Raw genomic sequence first — 14,804 nt, 5'->3', positions numbered from 1 at the left:
CGAACGACATGCTCCCTTCATGGATCTATTTATTCTGAGACCAATCTTTTGCTTTTAACCAAAGCTTGCAATATTGAACAGTAGAGCTGTGTGAGCTTTGTAATATCCAAACTGCACTGGAGTTTGTTATATTTATTGATTTCCTGGGAAAGCTCAGAGAATGAGACCGTATTATTTTTCTAAGTTCTTTTTTCATCTTACCATGTATCAAAAAACCACACACATCTCTCACTTCCATCTCTGAGCACAGAGAAGACTTGAATTTTAAGAGCTGTCCAGGATCTCTGCTCTCCCAGCTGCTTTTGGGCGGCTTCTTGGGGCTCCACTGAGTTATTATCCACCAGCTGATTCTTGTTAGAATACAACATTTTGCCCCACTACCCAAAATTAAAGGCAGAAGGTGAATGAAAAACAAACAAACAAACCAAACAAAAAAAGTCTTTCGTGTCTCATTACGCATTCTCGTGTAATCTCTCCATATAGTTTTTAAGTTCTTTGCACTCCCCCAGGTCCATATCCTGGCAGACCCATTTAATGTCATCCTCATTACTCATCAAGATTGAGTTGACAGTTGGACACCCATCATCAGAGGAGATGGTGGTGAAGGTGGTGAATTTAACCCGTTTCCTCTTAGAGGTAGGAGAGGTGGTTGGTTCACTTTTCTGTTCTTTCCCTTCAGTGAATGTGGACTCAGGAGACCTGAAAGATTGTCCATTGATATTTTTGGTGGCAGTTGTGCTGAGGAGGTATTTGCTCTCCTCATAGTCCACTCCTCTGTCGATGGCTGTGATACGTTCATCTTGTTGGGATGAGAAATTTATGTGATTCTCCAGGAGTTCTGTCCTGTTGCTCAGCCCAACCCAGTCATGAGAGTGGCTCATGCCCTCCTGCTCTTCGAAGGGAACTTGTTTGTTTCTGTACTTCAAAGCAAAGGTGACGCAGTTGATGAGGAACACCAGGATCGCCAGGCAGAAGACCCCCAGCAGAGCATACATCCCGATCTCCAGGTCACTGAGGCCCCGGGGTGTCTGCACCAGCTCGTTCTCCTCCGAGTCTCCGTTGTCTCTTGGCAGATCCACCTGTGCAGGGAAGCTTGTGAAGTCTATGGGCAGGTTCTGGCTGTCATCATCCAGGAGGCTCTCTCTGTCTTCTTTCCTGCTCAGAATCGACCTGTGCGTGGTGGTGCCCCTGCCCTGCTCGTGGCCCATGGAGGAGCTGTAGTACTGCCCATCCCCTCTTTCCTGCCAGGTGTTTTTCTGGCGCCGGTCGCTGGTGTGGTTTTCCAGGTGGACACCAGCACCCCTGTGCTTGCTGTCACTGATGTTTGGGTTGGCATCACTCTGCCCAAACTTCACTTTAATGCTGCCACTCCCAACAGCCAGGATGCTCTTCCTTTTGGATTTCTGGCACGATTCACTGATCACCATCTCCACCTTCACCAGGGTCCCCTGGCCCTCGGTCTCAGCAGCAATCACAGGCCACCTGAATTTGGGGTCATGGTGGATGGAGACCACCTTCTCATCCAGCGAGGTGGCTGACAGGGAGAAGTCTTTGGAGTCATAAATATCCAGGGGCATGACAGATCCATCACTGAACTGGATCCAGCAGCTGATGGCTGCCTCCTGTAATACGTAAGACAAATATGCACACACTCAGAATGATCACTGAGGGAAATGTGCTCCGTTCTGGTCTATTCCCTCCTCCTCACAAGATCCATGTACCATTAGTAATCGGAAAAGAAATAAATAGGAAGAGCAGTGAAATTAATATCTTGCCAAGATGTGAAGAGAAATACTAGTCTAAAACACTCGTTGATAATAACATTTGTTTCCACAAAGGTGCTTAAAGGAGCTGTATCCCCTGGGCTCTGCAGAATCCACTTCAGCACCATAATTAATTGCATGTCAGGAAGCATTACCAGTGACTGAGATCATTTACTGTTGTATATTTAAATAAAAAACCCCAATGTTGTTTCTAAACTACTTAAAAGACAAAGTCTCCTCTTATTACACAAAACACACGTTGAAAGACAGCTATATATATATAATATAGCAAACAGGCCCATACATGACTCCATACCATCACTCCTTGGTTTCTGTCTCTCAAATTAAATTAGCAGATTGTGTAAGCAGAGGAAACCCATCAGTTGCTTCTTTAGGAAATGGCCAGGGTAATTTTTACGCTTGTTAGCAATTAAAAGCAAGACAATAATAAAGTTTAATCTTGTGTCACAGCAATGCAGATTGTGTACTCCAATGTGCGGGGAGGCTTTCTCTGAATGCAAATGAATCCGACCTGGGTACCAATTCTGGAACAAATGTGCCTAATGGTGCAGCCTTCCTGGGATCCTTGACTTCTGGCTTCTAACGTGAAACATTTTAAAGTATTTTTAAATTTCAGAAAACATGTCCTCACCCATTTCTGAAAATCAGGCCCTCTAAGGACTCTCAAATGGCTACTGAAAATTGTTGTGCTGACAAAATCTTTGTATTCCTACATTGATCATTTGCAGACAAAATTCAGGTTGCTCTCCTTCAATTTCATTCCTGCTTCTGATGGTCTGACTCGCCCTGGTTTGGTGGGCATATCTGCACCTTAGTAGACACTGGAGAATCCCCACCAGACAGACTCCTGGCTCCATCAGTGGATTCTCTACTGTCTGAAATGGGCTTTTGGTCAGAGTTGGGATCACCTTGCTCTGAGAGTCTGCCAGACAGACAGACATCCAGCCAACAAATTAACTTGTGAAAACCGTGAATATAAAAGTCCTGTTTCTTTAAATAAGCAGTTTTCCATACAGACAGTATTTACATTCTAACTCCACATATGTATAGAGAACAAATACATATGATTACCCTTTAAATTGTTCCTAGCACAAAGTCATTCACCTGCTCAGAGCATGGAGAATAAGCTTCCAGTCTTTTGGGATTGTATCGTGCATAATCTACTGGCCTGATTCCGAAATCCTCAGAGCCATGGAGCTCCCCCTGCTTCAATGGGAGATTTGCCTCTGTCTCTATTTCAGGACAGAGCCCTAAGACTTTGCTGACACTGTCATAAATCCCGGCTTTGTGTTTATTAATCTTTGGATGTTTCTTGAAGGCTGCATAGAATTTGTGTCATCAGCTCTCATCCTCCCACTGTGTTGCTTAAAGCTGCATAATCATTTAATCATTTTGCATTGCTTTGCTTATAGGGACTGTGCTCTGAAAATCATGTCCTGAGCAACAGAGGGACCCAGCTGCCTTCCAAACCAGAGTCAGCCCTTCCAGAGAGGAGGGCACACAACTGCCTCTCTGGTTTAGTGTGCATCCAGTGCTGCCCTGACTGCACCCCTGCATCCAGGGAAGGACCTGTCCAGACTCCATTTCTGGGAACTGAAATGCCAGAGCAGTGGGACTGACTGCCATCAACCCCTGCTCCTGGGCTGGACTCAGGGCACCCTGTGTAACTCCCCATGTCAGCAGTGGATTAGCTCACTGGCCTTCCCTCAACCTGCCTGGCATTGATTCCTGGACTCCTGGAACACTATGGGAGCCTGATTTTTATCACCCCATAAAGACAGCAGCTCTGCATTATTTCTCATCCTGCATTGCAAGGATAAGACTCTGTGATGAATTAGAGCACCTCAACAGTTGGCCAGACTTCAAATGTGCATGCCATGATCATTTACCTTTAAAGCTCAGAACATGCTTAAGTGTTAAGAGCCCCGTGCATCCTTGATGAAAGTCCCAGACTGATGGATTTGGGTTGGAAAAGAAGTTTAAATTTCCAATGTATACAGAAGCACAAGGACAAATACCAAGCAGGGACTGATGAGGACATGGCAAAGTCCAAAAGCCCTTGGTAACTGTTGATTCCTAATAAAGGAACTAAGAGTAATAAGGGGAAAAAAATGGTTTATGAAATCATGAATCAGGAAATGAGTCAGTGATGCTGATTCACATTCTAGTAATGAATCAGAATGAAAGGGATGTTCCCTGACTTCTTAAAGTGCTCACAGGAAGTAACTAAAGGAAGAAGAGTTGGGCACAACACAGATCACTTTCTCATGTAAAGATGGAATTAAAGGGTTGATTTGGATATCTGTGGTGAGAGGTTGAACATGGCAGGATGTCCTGGAATGTGGTAGGTGCTGGATGGGACAGAAAAGGGGGGTGTGGGTGTGTGCAAGGGGACTTCTGGTACTCAATTCTGACACATCACTGAGTTGCCTGTGTTATTTATGGGATCAGCCATGACAGGAGGGGTGTTTGGTGCCTGGGGCTGTTTAAACACAGTGCCCTTTTTGTGAGATCTTTGTTTTTCTGTTTAGGGCCCTTGGTGGCCTTCGGGGAAGTCCCATAAGCAGAAGATTCATTAGCACACTATTAGTAAAAATCTGCTTGGTTGCAGCAGCTGGAAATGTCAGCTGCAAGGACTCAGAGCAGGGTCCTTCCCACAGCCCAGCACCAGTACCTGCTTTGGGGACTGGAGCAGCTCTTGTGCCACAGCTGTAGCAAAGATGGCCCTGTTGCTTCCCGGGCTGAGCTGCAGAGAGAGGGACAGTCCTGTCACCAGCTGCACTCCCAGGTCAGTTATTGTCACCTTTTCGTCCAGGACTGTCACTGTCTTCTCAGCCAAGATGGCATCTGAAAGCGGGGACAGTATCTGAGAAGAAAAACTGAAGTTAGCAACAGCCATTCTGTACATAAAATACCACACAGAACTGTGCTGACAAGGGATGTTTATGGTCATGGGAAGAATTTCACACAGCAGACACTATTAAAATATGATTAAAAAGGGCTACTCGTATTCTGTAACTCTTCTGCAGTCCTAGGGGCCTTGTAACACCTTTTACCTATGCAACTGTAATCAGTTGTGCCACTCACCTCTGCAATGTGCCAACTACATCTGCTTCAGGTGTAGTAACAAGCTGTAAATGTAATCTTCGTGTGAAATTTAAGTATTTTATTAATCCTCATGTTTTGAGGTACCATAAATAAAATGCAGTCTGTAAATTTATCTAAAATCCATTGAATAAACTGTATTTATTTCTACCCTATGGAAAGAAAGGGTAATGTATTGCTACAATAACCTCTCATGGTACTGAATACAAAATTGACAGAGAAAATTTGTTTTGGTTAAGAAAATACACACAGAGGTCAGTGCAGTGATACATGACATCCAAAGACGCTCATTAGCAAGCGAGTTGAATTTAATGATCCATACAGGGTACAGAGCATTTTTGAAGCAGCTTATAAGAGGTGTTCTTTAAAGACAACTTGCTCTCAGCTTTTTACCCTTGGATTTTTCTTTGCACAGTTTTGTGTGCACTGGTTGGAGCATTGTAAGTTCCAGAGCTTTAGAAAGGCATTCAGAAAATCTTTACAGATTTTGCAGAAAGAATCCAATTTCTCCAGCCTTGACAACCTCAGTATCGACAGGTATGCTGGTTGTTTCTGCTTTGACACTTTGGGATGATAAGCATGTTTGGAGAGAGAGATTTTTTTCCCTGTTCTAATGTTTGTTAACATGTTTTCTACTTCAGTATCACTGAAACAATCTCTCTCTCTCCATCTCCTTTTCCTTTTCTTTTAATTAATATTATATTCCAGTCTCACTTCCTTAACCAGCTCTAGTTAATTTTCACTTTACCCTTTGCTCTGTCAGTGTAGGCTGGGAGAAGACTGAGCTGTTCCACCAGCTGCATGCCTTGTGATAACCCTTATCCTGGCTCCAGCTTCAAAAGCAGCCTTAGACAAAAATAATCAGAAAAAGCCTCCCAATATACAGGTTGGATAAAATTAAATAAAACTGTGATCTACTATACTTTGGGGCACAAGATAAGGAGAGAAAACTATCTCCTCCATGTCTTCTAGCTCTTGCTGCAATTCTTTTGCATTCAAAAATGGTTGGCTCCAGGTTTTGCTGTTAATGCTGGATCACCCCATGCCCAGGGAGGAACAGAACACATCAGTGATTTCCTTACCTGAATCGTGGTCATTCCAAGCTCCAGCCCAACCAGAACCTGCCCATCCTGCAGCCTGGCAATCCTCGGCTCCTCCACCTGCATGAAGTCCCTGACGAGGTCGGTGATGTCCAGCTGCCAGTCGGAGCCCAGCAGGAAGCTCAGCGGGGCCCCAGGCTCCGGGGCCTCAGCCACGAACTGCGTGAGCACCCTGACCATGGCGTGCTGGTACTGCAGGGTGCAGCCCCTGCCCCTGCGCTCATCCTCATCCTCGTCGTCGCTGTCCCTGGCCGGCCTGGTGGGACAACAGCAGGGAGAAGTGAAACGTGTTGGGAGAGCCTGGAACAGGAGAGCTGCTGCTGACCTAAGTCTGCAGCCTGGCTGTGGGACCAAGCTGCTTCCTTCAGGTTCTCTCACTTTTATCCTGTTTCCCTTGTTGGTAACTCCAGGACAGCACTTGAGATCACCAACTGGCCTCCCAGCTTTGCTACCACACTGTCCTCCCCAAATATCTTCCATTATTTTCCATGTCAAGTCCTTGCTTTCTGGACGTTCACACTTCTTTCCTTTCCGGATCTTCCCATAAACATCTTTGTGTTGCCATGGAAATCTCCTCTGCACCTACACACACATCCCTCTCTGTACAGTACAATTTGAAATCACATCTCCACCAAAATGTCTTTGCTCTGGTACTAACAGAAACCTGTCACAAACGTCTTCATTTGCAGGTGGGAATACCAAGTACCTACTCTATCAATTCGTTTCTCTTGTTCTTAATAACACTGACAACAGATGCAGACAGTTCTGACCTGCTTCATCCATCCTCTGCTCTGTGGGCACTGGCAGAGTCTGAAAGCTCTGTCCTGACTCTGGGACTCTGATCACTGCCATGGGACCCTACAGGGATCTGAAACAGGTATGTGCTAACTGTGACCACTGACAATGGATCCATGAACTGCCAGGACCTGTGAACAGGCTGGAGACTGACCAGCCTTACCAGAGCTGGTTCTTGCTGATGTCTCCTTGCTGCCTCGTGCCTGATCCTGCCTAACTTGACCAATTGGCTCTTTCCATCTTAGTCCTTAGTGCTACAAAAGGAAATTGATTTCCAATATAGGTTCGTGCAGCCTGCAGTTTCCATTTCCCTTAGAAGTCCAGTGCAGGAGCCTACTGAATAAATGTCTGGTGACCTTCAAATTTACAGCAGAATTGCATTAAGGCCAAATGAGCATGTTCAGATCCACTGGCCCTGACAGGTCCCTGGCAAGTGCACAGCCCAGAATGAACATCCTCTAATGAAACCTACCTCTTATTAGAGATGATGGGGACTCTCCACCCCTTGATCTGATTTAGTTCTGTGTCAGAGACCTCTATCTGCAGCGGGAGACGAGGAATCCAGACTGTCATTTCTAAAGGGGCACTCAGATGCTGGTAAGTAAAATTAACTATGACATTCACTTTGCCTTTCATTTCCTTCCCATTGACAAAGACATAGTCACATCTGTCAGAAACCTGGAAATAAAAAGGAGAAGGAAAAAAAATTAATGAGTCTCTTCATGAATTATAAAGTTCACTACATGCTGGGTAAGTGAGTAGGAGGAAGAGAAAGGATCTAGGTTTAAACTAGCTCCAGGTTCAGAGGACAACTAGGACTAACGAGAAAGGTGCCTGGTGTGCCCTTCATAGCCTGTATAATTCAGCATCGTTTTAACAGGCTGGCTCTTCCTGCTATAAACAGTTCTAGTATAATTTAAGATAAGAGAACAGCTTTTTTTTTTTGTCCTTAATTCCCACTCCAACCGTAGGACAGATCTGGTAAAATGGCAGGGACAGAAGATTCCTCTCCTCTCCCCAAAGCTCAGCCAGACTTCCCAGTCCTCCTGCTCTCCTGTGTGCAGCCCAAGGAGCCCCACTCACCTGGAGCAGGAAGAGGTAACTGAACTGAGAAGGGGCTGACCTCTCTAATCAACCCCAGAATGGGACAGAGTTCTTCACGAATCCTGCCACAGGTACCGGGGAACAGAAGGTCACAACCAAAAGGAATCCCAGGGAAGAGCTCACTGATGCCCAGGGCTGTCCACTGGGCCCAAACAGCTTCCTCCCTGCTGCCAGCTTGGCAGAGGCCTTACACAACTCTGGAGCAGAGCTCAAGCCAGTCCTGATGTCACTTTATTTATTACCTGCAGCTCTGGACATCAATATTGCAGAGAGTTAGTAAATCTCACTCGAGCAATTTAACAGTTACTGCAAGGATCTAGGTGAGCTGACAGGACCTGTTCATTACAGTTAGTTAAAATATATGAGTAAATGTGCACGTCAAATAATTTATTAACTACCACTTTACCGTGCTGATGATCTGAAGGAATGATCTATTAGAACCCTGAACTCTTTTCACAATCCATTACCAGCCAGCCCTTCTATTCCATTCCATCAATGTGTTTAATATTTCTCACTCTGGAATGTATAGTCTCATCCTCATCTGAATTTAATGCCATTTTCTACTTTTCTGTTTAAATGCTAAATGAATTTAAATCATATTTAAATATCACCAGCTTTTGTAGGATAATTTGCATTCCTGATATTATTATCTTTAAACAACAACACCCCCCTCCCAGACAGATCCACAGTGAATGCATTTCCATCCTGGCTTGTCTGAGCCTAGGTAACACACCAAGAAAAGGTTATCATGGCTTTTGCAATGTCTCCTTCTCAAGCAAAGTCTGCTTTAAGGTCAAACTCCTGTAGTTGCTGTCGGTTTCAGCAGGAAAGTAAGGAGTTTGTTTAGAAGCAGATTTATGGGTTTGGGGATTGTCTCGTGTAAGCCTGTTTTACATCAGCTCCTAACAGCTCCTGTCAGGATTCAATCTCAGTGTGTTGCACAGCAGGAAAACCCAGCTGCTGTCAAAAACCCCTCAAAACATGAGTGGAGGAGCTCAGAGCAGGCAACTGAGCACAGACACGTCCCAGGCTGGCTGGGGCCTCGGGCACTGATGTTACATCCACTCCCCACAGTGCTGATCCCAACTGGCCTGGGACTTGGCAAAACTCCAGAGAAGCTCGATGTGAGCCTGCAGGAATGGCTGCAGGGGAGGCTGGAAGCACAAGCACATCCCCTTGGGGGAGCAGCATATCTGGGCAGCAGCACCAGAGCACACATTCCTGTTTCTTGCAGGAGCCACACGACTGTGAGTGGGATATTTTCAGGGCAAGAACTGCACCGTGCTTCCCTCCTGCAATGTCTGATAGCCTGTCCGACAGGCAGGAGGGGAGAAGACCTTCAGGCAGTGCCTGGCACATCTGCTCCTTCTCCCACCTTGCTTCTCGCTAAATGGGAATCGTCTGCTGCTTGCTGGCACTGTGCTTATCCCTGTTGCCTTTTTGTATTTTAAGTGCTGTTCTCACACCAGACAAGTCTCTTATGTGCTAATGAGCTCTGTCTGCTGCTTTGTGCCTTCCCCACTTCTCCTGAGACACCAGTGGGGAGAGAAACTGGGCAGAGCCTCAAAGTGCAGATTTCCACCGGTGAGGCAACAGATAAAGCTGGAGACAGAGTGGCCCCGAGGTCACACCAGCCCAGGGGCTGATGGCCCTGGGCTCCTGCACTCGCCCTTGTGCTCAGCAGGCTGACCAGGGGCACAAAGGAATGCTCTGAACACCAGGATTTTCCTGGGTAGCACCTGGGTAAGAGCTTGCCACCTCTGCTTCCAGCTACCAACACCTCACATTGGTCAATCTTAGCTAATTAACACATTAGGCCATTAAACGTGATAAACCTAGGACTGAAGTCTTAAGGCACTTAGGGACTGAAACACTTCCCAGTGACTGAGGGCAGCAGGTAAGCTTTTGTGCCTGGCAGCACAGAAATCAGAGCTGAGCTTCCAAACCACCGTGTGGAGCCGCTGGGCCTTGCAGGTCCCTTTTGTGTCCCCTGCATGTCCCTTCCACGTCCCTTCCACGTCCCCTGCATATCCCCAGCATGTCCCTTCCATGTCCCTTCCATGTCCCCTGCCTGTCCCCGTGTATCCCCTGCGTGTTCCCTGCTCTGCACTTGGCCAGGGCTGCTGGCAGGGCACCTGCCAAACCTCCTCCTGGCCTGGGTAAGGCTCTGCTGTCTGAACAGTCACTTTTGAAGCACACACAGTGCAGGTGGGATTTTGCTGCTGTTTTTATTATCTGTGAGCATGTAAACAGCAGCCCAGCACACAGGGGCTAGAACTCAACACGCACTCTCCCAGGCACAGAGATAACAGCTGAATTATGCTAGTTAGAGATGGGAATCAGACTCTCAGATTTGGAATCCATTAATACTCAAGCAATAACAAGACAAAGAAAATTTGGCAGGCAAACAGACCTCGATTCCAACTTTATCAGGGTTTACTGCACAACGAGAGTTAAAAAAGAATCCATCCCTAAAAGACTACTACATGAATGATTAAATAAATACATGACCTTATGCCTTCAAGATTATGATTTATAAAACAAACTGACGGTCAGGAAAAAAATGGCTATGCTTGGGATACCCGCCTGTGCCTGTTTCCCTGGCTGTAAGTGAAGTCGGCAACAACTATGAGCTCATTCAGTTCCCAGCCAGCCCTTCACTGTTGGGATGAATAAGCATCACTGTTCTGCTGCAGTTTGCATGCAGTCCTAACAGAGCAACATCAAAACATGGGGCAAAGTACAGTACATTTTCATAAATCAGGCCAGCACATTCAGAAACAGGTCATCAATAGACAGGCAGATTAGCCATGCCCGTGTTCCTGCAGACACATCCGAACCATTCATCTTCCAGCACAGAGAACGGATAAAAAGATGAGGGGGGGGGAGAAGAAAAATCAACCTTCTCTGTCTCTTCTGAGATTGTGTTTTCCAAGCTGTTTATTGGGAAAGAGGGAGTATCTTGTGCAGCGAGTTTGCTGGGCCTCAGCTGAGCCTCTGCAGGACAAACATGCACAGGAGGAAGGGCTGTCCCAGGCAGTGGCAGCTGGCACTCTGGGGACTGTCCCCACAGCTGGCACGGGCCCTGGGGCCTCTCTCATGGCTTCTCCCAATGATGCTGATGGGAAGAGCCCAGGGAAGCTTCAGCTGCCACAGCCCCTTCTGAGCCTGCATTTCCCTTCCCAGCCTGTAAAGGATTCCAGCTCCTCAGCCGGGCAGGCAGCTCCTTTCCTTCAGCATTAATTCATATAAAGGGGCTTGGAGTGCTGCCAGCCCCTGCCCAGCACGCTGGCCTCACCACGGCTGTGCTTGCAGAGCATCCAAGCAGCGCACAAAGGCACCAGGGGAGCCCTGCACATGCCCTGGGAGTGCCCAGCAGAGTGGGGCTGCAGCAGCCTGGGCACACAACAGAGATCCCAGCCAGCCAGCAAACACTGTCTGAAACGCAACAGCAGCTACAAAGGGACTGGAGCAAGGTGGGTGATTTGTGGGGAAAACCAATCTGTTTGCTTTCCAAAATCCAGGGACTCCCTCCCATCTCTCATTTCCCCCTCCTGCTTTTGAGTTTTGGTATCTCAGGGACAGCAACTCCAGTTTTCAGTAAAGGTGAGAACGGCTCAAGAGAGAAAGAGTAGATTTTCTTTTACTGCTAATGTACTGCTGGAATACATCTCTGTGTTGTGGCCACCGTGATTCAAGGACATTATAATGCCATTAAACCCTTCTGGTGCTGTGCTCCCTTGCTAAAGCTTTTCTAGGCTTTGTGTCACTGGAGCTTTTCACACAACTACACTGAGCTGACTTCCATTAATTAAGCGAGGCTGTACTTAGCGTTCACAAGATGCTCCAGAAATTCTCTCGGTACAGGGCTTTTATCTCTTGAGGGACTGAGGTTTGAATGGCCTTTTTTGGGCATGAACTTGGTAGGTTATAAAAGTGCTTTGGGCTTCTTTTGGCTCCTGCAGGTCCCCCTCTTTTTCTGACATCAGTGAACAGCTAAGACAGCTGCCTCTGAGTCACACACACACATCTAACCACTGAGTGCCAGGCACCGAGGGCAGAGGTCTGTCCCACACTGCCAGCATAGCACAGAGGCAGGAATTACATTTCCAAGTGCCCCACGCCCATACCAAACACGCAGCTTCTGGCAAGCTGGATGTGGAGTTCAATCGTCAGCGCTACAAAATGTGCAGAGTGGAGCATTTCAGATGTGCTCAGCACTGAATTCAAACCCCCAGTCCCATTGTCAGCAAAGGGAAGAGAGTGAAGTCACTGCTGCTTCCTCCTGCAGCTCCTCGTGCAAATCTGCAGCGCCCGGCCCCACGTGCAGCTCTGTACTTTGGGTGCCCCCAAACCGAGCCCAAAGCCCAGCTGGCAGCCCTGCAGCTGTGCAGAGGATGCTGCTGTGCCACTCCAACACAGAGCCCTTCCCTGGCAAACACAAGGAGGGCATTGCTGGTCCAAGGCACTTCTTTTTTACATTACCTCTAAAAGGCTGTTTGTGCTGTTTGAACAGGGGTCATCTCTGTCCTCTAAAACTCCCCACCTTCTGTACGCTCTTGGGGTAGGATCACAAACCAGAGGAATTAACTTTTAGTAATTTCTCTTATTTTATTTCACTGTTTGCTACATTATCTGTGGAAGAACACACTAAATTCTTGGAAGCAGGACTTCAGCCAGCCCAGGGAGAACGTGGCAAGAAGCAATAAAGCCGCTCACAAATCCCACACGGTCCCTGTCACACTGACCTCCTGCATCTATGTCTCCAGTGAACATTGTTCCCATCCCTTTCCTAAAAGGATTTTACTGCTTTTCCCACTGCCCTGGTGTGCAGGCTGTCTGTGGGAGATCTGAATTTGTGGCTGACTATTCCTCTGGTCCCATAAATCCTGCGTTAGCTTTGGGCTGAAGAGAATCCAAAGACACAGTGGGAGGGAGGGAAGGGGAATGTACATCATAACTCCCAGAAGAGGTACCCAGCATTTCACTGTTAGCTCTCAGGAATAACTGTAGCAGTCTTTCCCCACCTCATTATCATTATTAAATTCCCATGGGATAACAGTAAAGCCCTCACAGGAGACTGCTTTTGTGCTGCAGTAATTCTGCTGGAACTCCTACGAAGTCTCAGCTAATAAATCTTTGAAAATAAGATGTACCTTGAGCAGTTTAGGTCTCTACATTTCAAGGGTGGCCAGTTAGGAAGGTAAGCCTCTGATACTTCCACATAAAAATCTGTATTTGGGAATCACTCTGCCTCCATCCATGTTGCTGTAAATGATCCTTCCCCCACACCAGCACTCTCTGTATATAACATACACTTCAAACACAGCCCTGCCACCTTGGCAAGCTCATGGGATCTCTCCTGATTTAGCACCGCACACATTTTCCTTGGTCTACCAGCATAAATGGGGATATTTAGTAACGTAAGTTATGATAATGAGCCCTGCCTAAATCACTGCTGTCAGAAGAAGAATGGGGGAGTCTCTTCTAACCATTAAAAATGAATGAGGAGGGAAATAAATAAGGAAAAGCAGCTCATTTGAGCTATAAAAGACTTGAGAACACAAGCTGTGTACCAAGGTACAAAAGGATGAGGCCATTATTAGCTCTATAAGTCACTTATAAATGACTCGGGGGAGGCGGAGTCACCTTTAATCACCCGCGCTTAACCCGAGGTGCGAGATCGTTCTGAGATAGCTGAACCCAGCCTGAAATGATGCGAGGCACAGATAAATAACTCTGATGAGGCTGCAGCACAGGGGTGGATCAGCCCTAAGCCCACTGTAGGTCTCGAGAAGGGCCCTGTCCCAGTCTGGGGTTCCTGAGGAGTGTGAGGATCAGCAATCACCAGATCGATGGCAGCAGCAGATCTGTAAAACCACCCCGGATGCTGCTGGAATCAGGAGCAACCACTGAACAGCTGCTCTGGAGGCATAATTACAGCACCTCCTGTGCTGCAGAGAAAGATCTTCATTTTCTTCCCCAGAAAGAAGCAGTAAATGCAAACGGCACCGCACCAGGTTTAGGGATGCTCCTCCTGCTCCTCGGCTGCTCAGGGACTCTGCAGGTTCAGCATCCCAGGCTGGGCTGCTCCACAGCTGCTGAGAGAAGGATGAGCTGGCCTGAGCCCTGGTGACTGGATTGCAGACAGACTTCAAACCCAGCCTCACCTGGACCAAAGCTTTCCCCATTTGGGGAGATTTACACTGAATGAGGTCTTCTTAATTTTAAATATTTTGAATTTTAACTGCGAGGGTTGAAGTACCTGCTGAAATCTGAAAATACCCTTTCAAAGGTGATAAATATTAGAACAAGAGGGAATGGTTTTAAACTGCAAGAGGGCATGATTAAATTAGATATTAGGAAGAAATTCTTTACTCTGAAGGTGGGCAGGCCCTGGCACAGGGTGCCCAGAGAAGCTGTGGCTGCCCCTGGATCCCTGGAGTGTCCAAGGCCAGGCTGGACGGGGCTGGGAGCAACCGTGGACAGTGGAAAGTTGAACCTTGATGATGTGCCTCCCAGCCCAACCCATTCTCTGATCCTATGACATGATGAGCTGTCTCCTCAAGACTTCCCAGCTCGTCATCCTTTCCAGCTGCTTCTCTGCTCTGTGCAGAAGGACCTTGCCTTTTTTAGAGGAGGGTCAAGTGACACATCTGGACTCTGCAGGTTCAGAAAAACCAGAAGGTGCTCCGAATTCGGAAAGTCCACACCTTCGAAGTGTCAGCACCTTTCTGCAGTGGTTTTCCTATCGCAGCATGACACCAAACAATACTGCACCCACGGCTGTATCTGCTTTTCCTACCCAGAGACAAACATCTCCCTTCGTTTTTAAGGGTCTTGTTTCCTGCCAGGCCTTCCACAGTGTCCTGATGGAAGCCCACCTAGCGCTGCTACAAACAGATACTAGCAGAGA

General features: G+C 47.1%; 1 protein-coding gene across 1 annotated transcript in view; it reads right to left on the bottom strand.

Annotated features, from left to right (window-relative positions):
- Window positions 1-452: 452 nt before the first annotated feature.
- TMEM132D (transmembrane protein 132D) overlaps window positions 453-14,804 on the bottom strand; it is a gene marked incomplete at both ends in the record, with an annotated part of 204,564 nt that continues 190,212 nt past the window's right edge. The window contains 4 exons of the mRNA XM_082293258.1: window positions 453-1,622; window positions 4,459-4,650; window positions 5,972-6,245; window positions 7,257-7,462. Coding sequence (XP_082149384.1) covers window positions 453-1,622; window positions 4,459-4,650; window positions 5,972-6,245; window positions 7,257-7,462 — 1,842 coding nt within the window. The remainder of the gene's footprint in view (window positions 1,623-4,458; window positions 4,651-5,971; window positions 6,246-7,256; window positions 7,463-14,804) is intronic.

Source organism: Coloeus monedula, assembly GCF_965178545.1.
Source record: "Coloeus monedula genome assembly, chromosome: 18".
Lineage (NCBI taxonomy): Eukaryota > Metazoa > Chordata > Aves > Passeriformes > Corvidae > Coloeus > Coloeus monedula.
This window is presented reverse-complemented; position numbering and strand designations above follow the sequence as displayed.